The sequence below is a fragment of the Trichosurus vulpecula genome, chromosome 4, assembly GCF_011100635.1.
Source record: "Trichosurus vulpecula isolate mTriVul1 chromosome 4, mTriVul1.pri, whole genome shotgun sequence".
Lineage (NCBI taxonomy): Eukaryota > Metazoa > Chordata > Mammalia > Diprotodontia > Phalangeridae > Trichosurus > Trichosurus vulpecula.
Window position 1 is genome coordinate 188,366,302 of NC_050576.1, and position 15,769 is coordinate 188,382,070.

At 49.1% G+C, this 15,769-nt stretch overlaps 2 protein-coding genes across 3 annotated transcripts; both read right to left on the reverse strand.

Annotated features, from left to right (window-relative positions):
- Positions 1-1,189: 1,189 nt before the first annotated feature.
- On the reverse strand, positions 1,190-4,352 carry HOXB7 (homeobox B7). The gene is made up of 2 exons (XM_036756036.1): positions 3,953-4,352; positions 1,190-1,443 (listed from the first exon to the last, which is right to left on the reverse strand). The coding sequence occupies exons 1-2, from the start codon at positions 4,350-4,352 to the stop codon at positions 1,190-1,192; spliced, it is 654 nt and encodes a 217-aa protein (XP_036611931.1).
- A 2,512-nt stretch (positions 4,353-6,864) lies between these two features.
- Positions 6,865-8,396, reverse strand: HOXB8 (homeobox B8). 2 transcript variants are annotated; one of them, XM_036756308.1, is made up of 2 exons: positions 7,973-8,396; positions 6,865-7,169 (listed from the first exon to the last, which is right to left on the reverse strand). In XM_036756308.1, exons 1-2 carry the CDS (start codon positions 8,394-8,396, stop codon positions 6,865-6,867), a joined length of 729 nt encoding a protein of 242 aa, XP_036612203.1. The 2 variants fall into 2 exon arrangements, with proteins under 2 accessions (XP_036612203.1, XP_036612202.1); XM_036756307.1 differs by having other exon boundaries at positions 6,865-7,172.
- Positions 8,397-15,769: the final 7,373 nt, after the last annotated feature.

Here is a 15,769-nt window from a genome sequence, read left to right on the forward strand (position 1 = left end):
AAATATGTATTTTATTTTCTTACTGCTGCACTTTTCAGTCTCTCCCTTCTCCTCTTTTAATGTTTGCTTTTTGAGGCCTAGAATTTCGTTTTTTTCTTTCTCCTTCGTGTATTGTTGTTGGTGGTGTTATTATCCTCAGACTTCGTTTAAAGACAGAAAAAAGTAAATGGTAACAGATAAAAGATCGTAGGTGGGGGGGGAGGCAAGAGGCTTAGAGATTTAGGGAAAGGACAAGGAAAATGTGGAAGAAAGGTCCTTGGGAAGGGAAATACCTGCTTCCCAGGCCTCAGATCCAAAGAGAAAAGGTATTTTTAAAAATATACACACCAAAAGAAGCCAGCTCCAGGAGAGGTTGAGGCTGAGAGGGCCGAGCTGCCCAGACATTTTGCAGCTCACGAATATTTGTAAAGAGACGCAGGAAAATGGCCCCTTGTTTTGCTTTTATTTCATTTCGTTTTGTTTTATTTTTATTATATTTTTAATACCTTTCAAACATGTAAAATTTACAGACGATCACGGCACTGCCACGAACAAACACGGAGGGGGGTGAGGGGGCAGAAGAAGCGGGGTAAAAGACTCAGGTAAGAGAAACTGCTTTTCTTCCGTTTCCTAAGCATTATATACACAAAGTCTCTCTTTAAACAATTTTTCCAGAGCCCTCTACTCTGAAAGGAATGGACGAGTTCCGGGAAGGGCAAGACTGAGAGTAGGGATGGGGGTGGGGGTGGGGGGAAAGAACCACATATTACGCCAGACCCAAAGTCCACAAAGATGCCGTTAAAGGGTGAATACAAACAGGAAGTTTTACAAAGACCTCACAATAGACCCACAATAGAAAAGAAACGGTATATTCCGAAAAGCTACATAACAGGCAGGTAGATATTATTCTCCTAATGTACAAAACAAACCCCGAATGGACTTTAATATAGGTAGTATTTTTTTCAGTGTTAAACCATGAAGGTTGACTTATCTCTTTCACACGCTCTCTCACACTCTCCCTTTTAAATAGTCTTTATTTTTTTCTTCATTTATTTTTCCTGGTTCATTTTTCGGAGTGGACTCTCTCTCTCTCTCTCTCAATCTCTCTCTCTCTCTCTCTCTCTCTCTCTCTCAATCTCTCTCTCTCTCTCTCTCTCTCTCTCTCTCTCTTTCTCTCACCTCTTCTCTCCTCTTTCTCTCTCTCTGTCTCTCACTCCTCTTCATCTTCCTCAGCCTCTGGTTTGTCCTGGTTGTTGGAGCTGGGGCAGGTGGTCTTGTTCTCCTTTTTCCATTTCATCCGTCTATTCTGGAACCAGATTTTGATCTGTCTCTCGGTCAGGCATAGGGCGTGCGCGATCTCTATGCGTCTCCTCCGGGTTAGGTAACGATTGTAGTGGAACTCCTTCTCCAGCTCCAGAGTCTGGTATCGGGTATATGTCTGTCGGCCTCTTTTGCGGTCTGTCCCTAAGAAGTAAATTGAGGAAAAGAAAATTTCATCAGCTACCGAAACTGCTCAAGTGCCACCGTACCACAAACCTTCTACATTTTATAATGGAGCAGAATTAAGATCTTTTTACCTTTCTGAACTCAAACCCACTTTCTGAAAACTCCAGTTAATTTCCCCAAACTTCACTGTATTACCAAAGGCACATGCATTTCTACAGACTATGAATGAGGCAACGAAGACTCCCATTTTATTCGGATAATCACGGAAGCTTTCTCCCAGGGAGAGCCTGGGAAGTTTAATTTATCCCAGGGAAATTGATTTATTTTGCACACACATCCCTCTTTTTATGGGGAGTCCCACACCACTTGGTAATAGGGGTTCTTTCCCAGATCAATCTCCCCTCTCTCTGTGACTCAGAGGCTTCTGCTTTTCCTACAGTCTGGAGAAAGCTAAAAGGCCAGAGAAAGGATCCCCAGAGTTGGAATGTCTAGGGAAGGAGCCTACAGGTCCGAAATATTTCTTTCTTTCTCCTTTAGAAGAGTAGGCAAAAGGAGTCCAAAGTTTCCCAGCCTTACTCCTCAGCCCTGCAATTTGTTGGGAAGAGAGATGAAAGCTAAGTTCAATAGGAAAGAATGACAGATGGAGGCCTGGAGTTGGTTTGCATTGGGTTTATTATGATTATTTTCCAGTAGCTATTTCAGGAAAAGGTCTTGCCAGGCCTCTCACTCTCCCCACATGCCAACTGTCCCAGTGAAGCACTCCAACGAAATCACTGTTGTGAACTGAGCCTGGGGAAAAGGGAGTGAGAGGGAGAGCAGCCTAGATCAGTTATTAAGTATTCTTCTTTGAAGGTGAATGGACAATATAGGGGAGATCTTACAGTCCAGGCAGAGTTCCTCTCCCCACTACACATACCCAGTCACCCTAAAGACTCCTGCTCCCTTTGAGGGAGGTGTAGTTGGGGCTGGGTTAAGAGAGGTCTCTGGGCCAAGCAGTTTGCAAAGGATGTAGGAGGTAGTGGAAGGGGCCAAGGGGCCCTAATTTAAAGTCAGATAAAAGCCAGCTGAAATGTTTACGAGCAGAAAAATTTGGGCTTTGATAAATCAACTGTAAACATAGATGAATTATAGAGCAGGTAATGGGGAATTTGACCACCAATAATTATCTAGCAATTGCAGGTTTGACCAAGCAGGGAGCAGTGCTCTCAAAATGCCCAGGGCCAGGTCTCTATGCTTCCCAACATTACCTCCAACACACTCTTAGGCCAGGCCTCTGGTAACCCCTAAAAAACAAGAGGGTCAAGAGCCCAAATTCTCCCCCTGGATAAAAAAAAAGCCAATAAAGTTTACAACACTGACCTCTTCTGAGTAGGTTGGGGCCAGGGAGAGGCTGAGCAAGACCCTCCAAGAATTGAGCTTTCCAGGAATGAATGAGTTCCCCTCAGCCCAATGGGGCCAGCCTCCCCACTTGGTCTGTTAGAAATTCTCCTGGGGACCAGTTTTGTTCATTGGCTTTAGGCTCTATACACTGGCAGGTTACTTTCCTTTAACCAAAGTGGCAAACTTGTTGGCCATTTATTTTTTTGCTGTAATTGACAGCACCTCTCAGGCGGGGGTGAACTAGACAGGGCAGGAATACACCTGAGACATCAAGAATGACAGCTGACTCTGGGAGGCTTCTAATGCTCCTTCTACCCCAAATTCATGGCGAGTGGCCCCTTCCCATGTTTCTCATTTTTCCTCTTCCTCTCAAACTGGTTGGTCCATAAGCGGACCTGAGCTCCCTTTCCCTATTCCTCCTCATCCTGGGCCTCCTTTAACCTCCTCCATCACGGTTTAGGGAACTCACCTCTAATTACCCTGACGCCCACCCAAATTAGAATAATGGGTGAGAAGGGTTGGCTGGGAAGACGGCGGGGGGGGCTTGTCTCTGAGCTGCTATTCTCCTTTCCCCTCCCCCGACCCTTTCAAGACAGGGGGTGAGTGACACACCCAGAGAGATGAAATCACCAACAGGGAAATGGGGTGGGTGGGAGACTGAGACTGTCGAGGGGAGGGGGGAACCTAATGGCTATTATTCCTACAAACCCCAGCCTTTCTCACCCAGACAAACTGCCTCCCCCGAGCCAGTCCTGGCGCAGCTGATTAATATTTAAAGCTAAAAGGCAGGGATGGGGGGGGGGGGAGGCTAAGGGGCTCGGGAGCCATGGAGAGAGGAGAGAGGTCCTTTCGGAAAGGCAAAAGGGCCTATATGGTACAGGAGATATATTCGAATTGGAGGTTCAGGCCAGGGTCGAGGTTTGAGGGACCCTCAGGAAAGACCTATCCTGCAGCCCAGTCTCCAGGAGACAACAGGACAGGGAGGGCGGTGATGGGGTGGATGGAGGTGTAAGACGACAACCTCTCGTTGGGGGAGGGGGAGAAAGGGACAGGAAAAGAAGACTGGTGGGGGTCCAGGGAGGGGTGGGGATTGGGTGGTTATTTTTTTTTCCTTCTTTCATTCTGATTCCTCGAATTAGAGGATTACCTGTGCTCCGCATCCACGGGTAGATCCGGAAATTACTTTCCGCGGCCAAGTCGGACTCCCTCTGGTCCTTGCCGCCGCCTGCCTTGGCAGAGTCGCTGGGACACATCACGGAGAGGTTTTGCTCAAAGGGCGCGCAGTGCATGTTGAAGGAACCCGCCTCCAGCCCGTAGCCGGCCGTGTAGACGCCGGCCGCGCTCTGCCCCGCCATCCCCCCCCCGTTGGGGTACAAGCCCGGCATGGAAGCAGCGAAGGAGGCGCCCGAGCCCGCTCCATAGCCCGGGCGCTGGGCGTTGGGAGCGAAAGCGCAAGAAGTTTGTTCGGGGAAGACTCCGGGAGGGAAAACCGAACTTGCGGCTGGATATTTAGAAAATAAAGCATTCGCATAATACAATGAACTCATAATTTGGCCGGATGATTTGTAGGCAGGGACGTTTTAGTGTCGGTTTTACGAGATTCCTTGATATATTACGGAATTAGAGTCCAGATTTACACCAAAAAGGACCCCCTTTTTCCTCGGTGGGCCACGTGACTCCCACCCACGTGACGGCGCCTCCTCCAATGGCCGGCCAGCCTCCCCACGGCTCCCGGTAATGTGGAAAAAATTGTGGTGGCGTTGGGTTTATAAAATATGATCAATAATGAATGGAGGGCCCAAGCCCTCTTCACCCAGGCCCAGCCGAGGGGCCCCAGGAGGGGGCGCGAGGGGGCCGCCAGCCCGGCTCCGAAGACAAGGTGGGGGCCCTCGAGAGCCCCATAAGAGGGAGTGCGAGCCCAGGCTGGGCTAGGGTGAGACCCAGATACCCCCCAACACACACGCACACGCACACACACACACACACACACACACACACACACTCGTGCACACACACGAACGTCGGGCACCGGGAGCTATCCCTCCAGCCCTAGACTCCAGCTGGGAATAGAAAGAAGGGAGAGACGAATGGACGCGAAAAGCAACTTAGATCTTTATTGATCCCGGCGAATCTCTCTCTGTCTTTGGGGGAGTTGGTTCCCATTCTCCTCCCTCCAGAGCATGAGAGAGGAGGGAGGGAGCCAAAGGGAAGGCCATCCCTGGAGCTCTCCCCTCCTCCCTCTTCCCTCTCCCCTCCAGACAAATGAGTCCATTGATAACCAATACTTCACTCTTTTTTTTTTTAATGCCATTCAACGCTATATTTATGTATTCCGGGCCACAGGCATTGGGCTGCGTTAGAGCACCAGTTCTCAGTCTTCATGTAGCTTTAAAAAAAGAGAGAAGAAAAAGAAGAAAAGTGGGGGAGGGTAGTGAGGGGGAAGGTCCTGAGCATACTGATCCCCTTGTTCCACTAGGCAGGCAGGAAGGCTTCTTTCTCAGGAACATTAGAGCTGAAGGAAAAAGACCAGCCAGCTGCTGCCCTGAGCGCAGGGGACAGATCTCCAAGCCTTAGGAAGGTACCTGTTCCCTGAGAAGAAGAGGAAAGGGAAGAAATTTCCCTCGTTTGCCCCTTTTCCCCCACAACTTTCTTCCCTCAGAAAATGGAAATATCTCTGTGAATCTGGGGCCTCTCTCCGCCACCTTCCTGGCCAGAGGGCTATACAGACACATAGACACAGAGGACAAATACTTAGACAAAGGTGGGGGGGGGAGACACCGCAGACACAATCCCCAATGTCCCACAGTCCAGCCCAGTAGCCTCCTTCTCAGGGGGCGGGAGGGCAAACCCGGAGGCCTAGGAGGAAACAGGGAGAGGAATTCCCTTGCCTCACACCGCACCCCCCCCCCCCCGCTTTCCCAAGGGTCCCACAGCTCTCCAATCAAACAGAATGGATCCCTCACCCCAAATCCCCCTCAGGCCCCAGAGCTCCCACCACCTGCTTCCAGTCCCCCTCTCACCCTCCCCCACTTCCCCGCCTCCTCTGCTCCTGGGACTGGGCGCCGCTGGCCAAGCCCCCTGCCTGGGTCCCCCTAGCTCTCTGAGGCATCCTGGAGAGAATGATACAGAGCAGCCCCCGTCTTGTCACGGGTTCTCGCTTGTAAACTTTATTGTAACTCTTCCGCCCTTTTCAGGCGTAGACAACAGAACAAAGTATAGAGGCACAACAAAATATATAATTAGTCCCCCCCTCCCCCCCATAAAGCAATTCACGGATACAGGATACATTCTCTTCACAGTAAACCTAAGAACACTTTAACAATTGTTCCACTGTGCGCATGCTAACTAAAGTAACTTCATTTGAGAAACACTTAAGACGAAATTGTCAACCAAAGGGAGAAAAAAAGAAAGCGAGCGAGAGGAAGGCGAGGATGGGGGAAAGAGGAGGGGGAGAAGGAAGGATCAAGGCAATGAAGACGGGGAGAGACGGGGAGAGAAAGAGACAGAGATAACTACAGCATAAATAGGCAGTTTCATGTTGTTGGGATGACTTATCAGAAATAGATACCTCAGTCAATACAAAGAACCACGAAAAGAAAAAAATTATAATTGCACAATGCCAATTTTTACAGAAGGGACTCTAGCATTGAAAGCGGGGGGAGGCCTTTGTGTTATTTTTTTCTAATAATTTTTTTGGCCCCGTTCAGAGAAAAGGAAGAAACTCAAAGAGAACTCACAGTCATGGTATACAGAAGCTAGTACAATACACTATCACTAGAAACAACGGGCATAGGCGGAGAAAGCTGCCTCACTGCTAACCTGCTTAGAATAACTTGCTCTTTGCATAAAGTTCGGTTGTATCAAAGGTCGATCAGGAAAGGTGATGCATACAGCCTGGTTGCAGCCAGAGCGGGGTGACTAGGCGCGGGGAGGGGGGGGCAGGGTGGTGGAGTTGGGCTTGCTGGCTCCCTGGCGCCGCTAGGGAAGGGAAAGGAAAGGAAGGAAAGCGGTGTCGCACGACCAATCCATCCACCGTCCCTCGCAGTCTGTCGGCAAAGCCTATTTTTTGTCTGCTTTCTGTCCTTCCCCCTCTTCCTCCACCTCCTGGGCCCGTTCCATTTTCTGTTTTTCCAACTCTTCCTGCTCGCACTTGCTGCTGGGAAACTTATCTTTGTTGTTCTCCTTTTTCCACTTCATTCTCCTGTTCTGGAACCAGATTTTGACTTGTCTCTCTGTCAGTCCCAGGGCATGCGACACCTCGATCCGCCGCTTGCGAGTCAGATAGGGATTAAACAGAAACTCCTTCTCCAGCTCCAGTGTCTGGTAGCGACTGTAGGTTTGTCTGCCTCGCCTGCGTCCGGCGGCTGCTGGGAGTGGGGAAAGAGCGGAGAGAGAGGGGAGGGGAGGTGGGAATGGAGGGTGGGAGGGGGGAGAGAGAGAAGGTTGAAAGATATGTGAAACAGGCTAGGAGAAGAGTACAATAAAGACAGAGGGTCTTACACTCCACGAGGGGTGGGAAGAGATGGGCAGGGGGGCTGGGGGTGGAGGCAACGGTCAGCAGAGGGGAATAGGAGATGCATATGGGGTAAGGGCAGGGGGGTCAGATACAACCGAGTCAAAAGAAGTGGGAGAAAAAGGGGGACACCTCCCCACACACACCGCCCAGAGCCCTCTTCGGGCAGGGCTATGGGGTTTCTAATCATTTAAATGCGCCATAAACTTTGGAAAGAAGGAGGTGGAGAGGAGAGAATAAAAAAAGGGGGGGGGGTAATCGACCCACCTTGAAAAGCCCCCAGAGCCTCTACCCTGAGAAGAAAAGTTTCTTCAGGGTAATTAAACTATAAAGCAATTTACAAGTGCAAAAGTTGAGAGTCCTCCACCACTACCCCCAGCCCTACTCCCATCACCCTGTCTCCATAAGCCCCATAAAACAGTTTACAAAAATAGATGGAAGGAGAAAAGCAGTAGAAAGGTTGGGGGGTTTATGGATTCAGGAAATGTCTTTCAGCTATCCTCTTTAGTAAAAAACACGCATACACTCACAAAATCTCTCTCTCCCTAGCTCAGTACCCCTAGACTGGCTGTTTTTCCCTGCTCTCGGCCGTCTGCCTGCGGGTCCTTCTCGTCTCCCTCCCAGCCTCACTCCTTGATTCTTCCGCAGCCTCACCTTGCGGTCGCATCCAAGGAAAGAGCTGCGTAGGAGAAGGGCTCTGTTCCGAGCCCTCAGCTTCCTCCCCCAGGCCGTTGGCGGCGGCGAGCTTGCAGTCGGCATACTGCACCAGGTCCGAGTCCTGGGCCCCGAAGAGCGTCTGTCTCTGCAGCGGGTCGTAACCGTAGAAGTTGCTCGGATCCCCATGACAAGCCACCGCGCACGGGTTCTGCTGGTACGGGGACGTGGAGAGCGAGGACGCCCCGTGATAGAATTCCTGAATTTGCGTCGGATGCTGGAAGCTGCCTCCGGTACTGGGTCCATACACCACGGTGGGTCTTCCGCCCAGATCCTGGGCGAACCCGCAGTCATAATAGTTGGGGCGCAGGGACTCCCCAGTTTTGTATTTGGAGAACAGTGAGTTGACGAAATAGGAGCTCATTTTATTGAATTTTTGGTGGCGGCGTCGGTGTTGGGGGTTATTGGGGAGGGGGTGGGGAGGGGGAAAGGGAGGGAGAGAGAAAAAAAAACACGAATCACCGGCTCTAGTGCCCCTCACCAGGCAAGGAGAGGGAAAGGAAGAAGAGGAGAAAAAAAAAAAAAAAAGAAAAGGCGAAGAAGATCTTGAAGCCGCAACACTTTGTTGTGATTTCCAGGAATATAAAAGGACAGGATAATCGTCAAAAAAAAAAAAATCTAAGCTTGCATGGTAGCGAAGACTCACCCTCCCTCCCCCCCACCCCCCCACCCCCCAAACAAAAATATACCGCCACTTAAAGAGTTCCTCGCTTTACATTTCGGAGAAGGGACGGCAGTTCATAAACAGTTTTCGGTGATTTACTTCCCTGCAAATGAGTTCTTTCATATTTTGCACTGTCTTTTCATGATCATTTGCATCCATTAGAGACCCCTCATCCTATTGGCTTCTCCGTACTCCTCCCGGACTGAGCGAGCGAGCGAGCGCGGCGCGGTGGCGAGAGCGAGAGAGAGGGAGGGAGGGAGGGAGAGAGAGAGAGAGAGAGAGAGAGAGAGAGAGAGAGAGAGAGAGAAGGGAAAAACACTTAAGGAGAGGAAGAGGAAAGGAGAAGATGGAGGGAGAGAGAGAGAGAGAGAGAGAGAGAGAGAGAGAGAGAGAGAGAAAACGGATTAAATATGTTTAACTACCTACATTAATGAGATATATCTAGCCTCACAACAAATCAAATACCTTCGAGGACCACCCCCAAAGAATGATGTGGGGGAGTCGTGGAAAGGGAAAGGGAAAAAAAACTGGGAGGCGTCAGGGCCCGCTGTTAATTTCGCGATTTTAACGAGGCAGTTGGAGTCTTTCTAAATGTCAGGGTCGCTTTGGAAAACTGTAAAAGAACACGGTTTAATTGCGCCGAGTTTTAAAAGGTCCTATAAATGTAATTGGTATTTTAATACAAGTTATCAAATCATACAGCTCCTTCTCCTAAACATATTTTAAAACAAACGAGGTCGTCATATTTAAGGTTTTAATGATCAATTTCCTTATTATTGATAAAGGTTTAACTATCATATGGAGGGAATTGGCTTTGTAATAGGGCCCCCAAAAACGGCTGTAAACTCTTTAACAAACTATAAAACGCCATAAAGCCGAGGCTGTTGTTGTTGTTTATACCACAGCGCATAAAAGCTGTTAGCATTTTACGAGTTCCTTCCTCTACAGCTATAAAATCGCGGGTTCGATCGGCCCCCTCCGCCTTATTGCTAGATGTTGGGGGTGTCAATGGCGAAATTAAAATGATTATGGCTTTTCCGGCACGATCGGCAACTTTGGCAGGGGATTTGCACCCTTCCTGTTGCAGGAGCTGGGGGTCTTCCCTCCAACCCCAAGACTGCTCTTCCCTGCCCCCCCCCCCAACACCTCGGATTCGCCCCCGCTGTACGGAACTTGTCTCCCTTTTTCCTCCTTTCCCTTTTTCCTTTTTTAAAATACAAGATACTCAAGAGGAGGGGGGTGCTATGGGAGGGGTTGGGGGAGGATAGAGGAGGGAGGGAAGGTGGGGAACGGAAGGAGAAACTTTACGGACGTTGGAGCATGGAGCAGAGTTCGCCCCACGACTGCAGACACCGCAGTTTTGCACAATCTCAGCACCGAGTGGGGGAAATAAGGAGGGGGGAGGGCCGCGGAAGAGGGAGGGTGGGGGGGACAGACTCCAGAAGGCTCTCCGACCCAGTCAGCTCTTTTAGGAATGTATTTTTGGTGTCTGAGATGGCACAGTCGGGCTGTCACCAGTCCCTAAAAGAACCAAGGGCCGGCACCCGTACCTCCCAGCTCAATACCCGAACTGTTTTCGGCCCCTACACCACACACACCTTTGGCTTCCCTTATATTATACAGCGTAGAACATTCCTACCCCAATCCGAAAGGGACCCTCCTCTATCAAAAGCAGCATATAAAAGGGAGAAAAGGACCAGCTACCTTTCGAGGTACCAGCTTTGGCGCCGAACCGGCTACCAGCTTATGCCTCTGTCTCCCAATACTAGGGGCATCTTTGAGTTCCGACTGTAAGCCAGAGGGGGTGGTCTATTTAAGAGGGGGCCTGAAAATAGATTTCCGTAGACCACTGTCACCTCCTGAACTGGAGATAGATTAGGCAAGGTGTGCGTATGGGAGGGAATGGGGAGAAAGGTTTGGACACTCTCCGAACCTTCTATTTGCAACCGGGTTCCAGTTGGCCCAGAAAACCCGGCTTTGCAAAAGTTATTAGAAGGAACAGTTGCTGAGAAGGTCTGGATGTAGTTCTAACGGCCAGGACCTATTAGCGTTCAATATGCCCCTTTCTCTCTCTCCTCTGACTACCATGGGGTGCTCTGGCCTTGTCGGGCACTAGAGGGTCCATCTCTTTCTTGAGATGGTTTGCCTTGCAGGGGGGAAAGGGAAATTAAATGGATTTGTATCCAAGACGTTAGAGTTTTCGTTTTTGTTTTAATTGACCTCAAATGTCTTCCTGCACACTTCTCCGGACTGGGCTTAGGCCTCTGTTTTTCAGAGCCCTTCGAACATCCTTCCCTTCCCCGACTTATCGCTTTGGTTTAAAATAATCTGTCTCCTCCCATAACAACCGCAGCTAATCTCGTTCTGAAGGTCTCCTCCACCCCGGCAACCTCAGCGGGGGCAGAATTTCCAGGAGGAACTCAATAGTGGATTCTGGAGAATGGGAGAGAGAGACAAGAGAAAAGGGGAGAGGCGGAAAGGAGCAGAGAAAAGGAGAGGAGACAACGGGGGTCGGAGAAAGAGGGGAGCCAAGAAAAACTGGGAGGAAGAGGCAAGAGTGAAGCAGTTGTGGGAAGTTAGCATTTTTATCAAGTTCGGAAGCTTTTTATGGCTAAGGCTTGGAGTGAACTCACCAGTAAGGCAGGAACTCACTACGATCGGGGAAGGCTCCTCCTAAATCATGCCACTACTGTACCAGAGACTCCCGAAGAAAAAAAAATGTTTCTATTATAAGAGAAAACAAGGAAGAGTGAGAAAAGAGAATTTATAAACACCCAATGGAGGCTAGATTTATTAGGGAGGTGTAAGCTGAAAGGAAAACTGAATTTGCAGTCTGTGTCCTCTCGGGCAGGGAGACACGGGAATTCCTGTGCTAACCAATGCTGTAGGGTCAAGGCCCTCTCATTCTGCTCTCGGGGTAGGGTAAGGCAGACCCGGAATTGGGGAAGGACTAGACAATCGCCGGAGAAACCTGATCGTGCAGAGTCAAGGAGGACAGGATCCCAAGAGGATATCCCCTAACTCTGATCTCTCTAAATCAAGATTTCTCACCTCAAAGTAGCAAGAAGGCAACAGCTAGCTCTCCTCCATTCCTCTCAAGTGCCCCCAAGATCCGAGTAACTAGGTAGCCCAGTATCTCTACTTGATGGAACTGGACAGACTCAGCCATCAAGATCTTTAAGAAAAACAAAAACCTCACACGGAAAAGGGCATTTTCAGACACCAATGTTTCCGTCGTCGAAATACGAACTGGAAAAGTCTAAATTATCCCTCAGTTCCACGGAGAACAGCCGTGTGGAGGCCCCAGGAACCTTAGAGTTATCTATATAGATAAGTAGGTAAGGTAGCCAGACAGACGACATAAACAGGCAAACATTTCAAATCCCTTGTATTTTAGAGACCCATTCCTCTAGCTCCGTTATTGCAAGACCAAAATTTCAGAGGGTATCCCACCAACGCCTTTGCTCCGATTCTCAGGAAAGGGTTATTGCTCTACCTGTTTCCTCCCCAGCCTGCCTCTCCTGCAGTCCGACCCAAGTCCCCACGTGCTGACCCTAAAAGTCAAGCTTTCCCCTGAAGATGCCTTATCCCTAACACCTTTGAACCTTTCTCCTTTCCTTACCCCTTTTTCACCTGTCCTCTATATCTAGGGACCGTTGATATATATATCCCTAAAAAGCCTGTACCTCGGAATTACTGCCTTGTGTTTATCTAGACACACTATTAGTAGTTTAGTGTCCATTCTAACATATTTATTCGGCCCTCACCAAGCCTTCCTCTTGGGGAACAGGGATAGATTTCTCCCCTCAGTGGGATTCTAATTCCTTATTTGCTAGGAAAGGTGGAGACAAATATTTATATATTATATATGGATGTATATATGTTATATATTCACAAAACTGGGAAATGACCATAATTAACCTGATATTTTTATTACGTTCAAATTATCCAAGACTTTCGGTAAATGTGCAATTTACTAGCTTCTGGGGCGACTAAGGTGATGTTTAAAGTCCTGGTGCCCTAGAGCTAGCGCTCCGGGGATTTTAGCATGGAGCAAGGGCGCCATCTAGCGGTCGATTTTCTACAAGATCCGACCTGGGGCAGCAGTCCAACCTGGTTGCAGGGAGAACGGAAAGGAAGAGAGAAAAAAAAAAAGAAAAACCTACAACCTTCATTATTAGCAAAAGGAGGAGGAATTCGAGAGCAAGAGAAAGCATCGAAATCAGGAAACGGTTCATGAAGTTTTGCGGATAGGCAAAAAAAAAAAAAAGACAGAATAAAAGAAGACATAAGCTGTTTTCTTCTCATTCTCTCCCCCGCCCCTTCTGCCTGGAAGCATCAAGCGCTGCAACGTTTATGGACCATACAACGGGTGGGGGTGGGGGTGGGGGTGGGGGGGTGGGCTGTGTGGAATGAACGCTTTTGAAAAGCCACACAATTGTTTAGAATCCTGAGACTAAACAATCGGGCTTTCTATAGGGAAGAAGGGACGGAGAGGACGAGAGGGGAGAGGGGCTGTAAATAGATCAGAGCCTGCCCCGATCCAGACGTCTCGCCTTAACTTTGTGTGTGTGTGTGTGTGTGTGTGTGTGTGTGTGTGTGTGTGTGTGTGCATGTGTGCGTGTGTGCGCGCGCCCGTGTGTGTGCGTGTGTGTGTGTGTGTGTGTGTGCGTGTGCGCGTGTAGAGCTCCGTTTACGACTCTCGATTCTAGGAGTCTGCAATTGCTTAGTGCGGGGGGTGGGGTGGGGGGGAGAACAAAGAGATGAGTCCGAAATGCAATATCTAAAGCGTCTGTGACAACAAAGTCCCCTTCCCTCCTCCCCCCTTTCTTGTCTCCCTTGTTACCCCTTCCCCCTTCCCCCTCCTCTCACCCTACACCCTACGCCACCCTTGTATGTGTGTGTGTGTGAAACTTCGAGGTGTCCACAGATGTAGCCCTTACCCCGGCCCCCACCCACCCCACCCCCAGCCCCAGCCCCAGCCCCAGCGCTAATTTGGGAGAACCGGAAAGTTTCCGCTCACTGTTTGCTTTGCTGCTATTTAGTTTCTTAACCTTCAGAAATTTCTACGCTATAAAGTTTTATAGCGGTCATATTCTTTTACTGCAGCGCACACTGCATTGAATTCGCTCTCGGGTCTCTTTGCGTCCCTCTCTCTCTCCCTGTATTTTTCCCTCTCTTCGGTGACAAGTGACTTCCCAATCTCCTTCCCTTCACAAGTCATCTCTCCCCTCTTTGTTTTCTCCTTCAAAGTAGCCACCTCCCATCCATGGGACCCCGGCGCCACTGCGGAGAAGTCCTTTTCTCTGGTTCTGTTTCCTGCTGATGTCCGCTCTCCTCACTGAGCTTCAGTGGAGAAGAGCTCAGCGCTATCTGCCGACCACAGAGCCGCATCAGCAGGACCGGGGCCAATTATTATGCATGTAATATATTTTCTACGATATATAATAAAAGACTGTATTTTCTATTACTTAGAACATCCATAGGGTGTAAAGGAAGTCCCTTAACACAGACTTCCAGATTTCTTTCCCTTAACAGTTCTCATTCCCATTTATTTATTTTTCTTCAGTTTGAGGGGAGTAGGCCCCCCTTTAATTTTCTGAGCTCCTCATTTATGAGTTACCTCCCTCCTCTTACAACCCCTCCTGAGTAAGAAAGGGCCCCCTGGCATCAGCAGGTCAAGAAGCAGCTTGGACAGAGATGCAAGACTCACTGGTACACCCAGGTCAGGCCAAGACAGGCTATGGGACCACACCAAAATAATTATAAACTTCTACCTAGAAAGGATGGGGGTGGGGCTTGCTTCAAGGTTGAAAGGCGATCTAAGTCCAACAGAGAGAGGGGACACAGAGCCTCAAGAATCCAAATCTATGATGGTCAAAAGCGGTCCTGGAAAGAAAAACAGCCCAGACCCTTCATGTCCTCAGCAGAGTCTCTCATACTTTCTAAGAGTTCACCCCCTAACCGCTGCCTGTGGTTGCGGTAAGGCAAAGGAAAATAAAAACCCTAAGGAAAGCATCCTTACAAAGCACCCCAAATCTCATGCCCTGCAAAGGCTAGCCAGGCTAAATGAAGAAGTGAGACAGCAAAGAAAGAGGGAGGAGAGGACTTTTCCAAATGAATCCAAATGGGGGACCCTTGGCCTGGTGGGGACTTCACTTTTTTTTCGAGAGGACAGGGGATGGGCACCGGAATGATTCCATGGACGTTCTGAACAGACTGGTTCTCCTCCTAGGAAAACCTGGAAGAAACAGGCCTTCTCGTCTGACTCTAGGAATTCCCGCTTGCAGCAAACCAGTTAGGAGAGCTGATTCTTGAGAATGGGTCGGGGTTTCTACATTGGAAGGAAAGTAATATTAAAGGCCTTAAGTATTTACTCCGCGTTTATTTACCTATGACTACCTAAAGGTGACATTCTTTAGCATGGACATAATTTGTTCAAGACAAGAAGGAAGCCGGAAGAGAATCCGGTATTTAGGCCGTTGTTTTAGTCCCAATAAAACGGTTTAAACTGAAGGGAAGTAGCAGGGATCCGTCCAGCTCGGGATATGGGTGGTTGTGGAGAACCTGAGAGGGAGAAATCAGCGCTCCTCTAACCCCAGATTCATTTCTTCTATTTCCTATCCTTTCTTCCCTTCACCGAATTGGGGCTCGGGCTTCCGAATTAGGAAGCTCGGTCCCTGAGAGCAAACATAGAGCTCACGGTTTCTGGGGGTGGAAACGGTGGAGGAGGGAGTGGAGGATAGTTCCGCATCTCTCCTTATGTAGGGTTAAGGGGGTTCCACCTCAGAGAAATCTGATAATTTTTTTCCTCAATCAGCCTTTTCTGGAACTAGGCAACGGCTTAGGCGGGTGAGAGGAGAGACAAGAGATGCACGCAAAAGAGAGATTTATTTTGAGATATATATATATTTTAGGGGTTTTTCCCTTTTTTTCTTCCAAAACGAACAATCTGAGCTCTACGCTCACCCTTCCCTTCCCGTTTCCTTCCCCTCCCCCCTCCCCAAAATAAGTGGCAACCGAAATCAGGAGGCATGGTTACCCCCAAAAAAGCACAAACACTGACACAACAT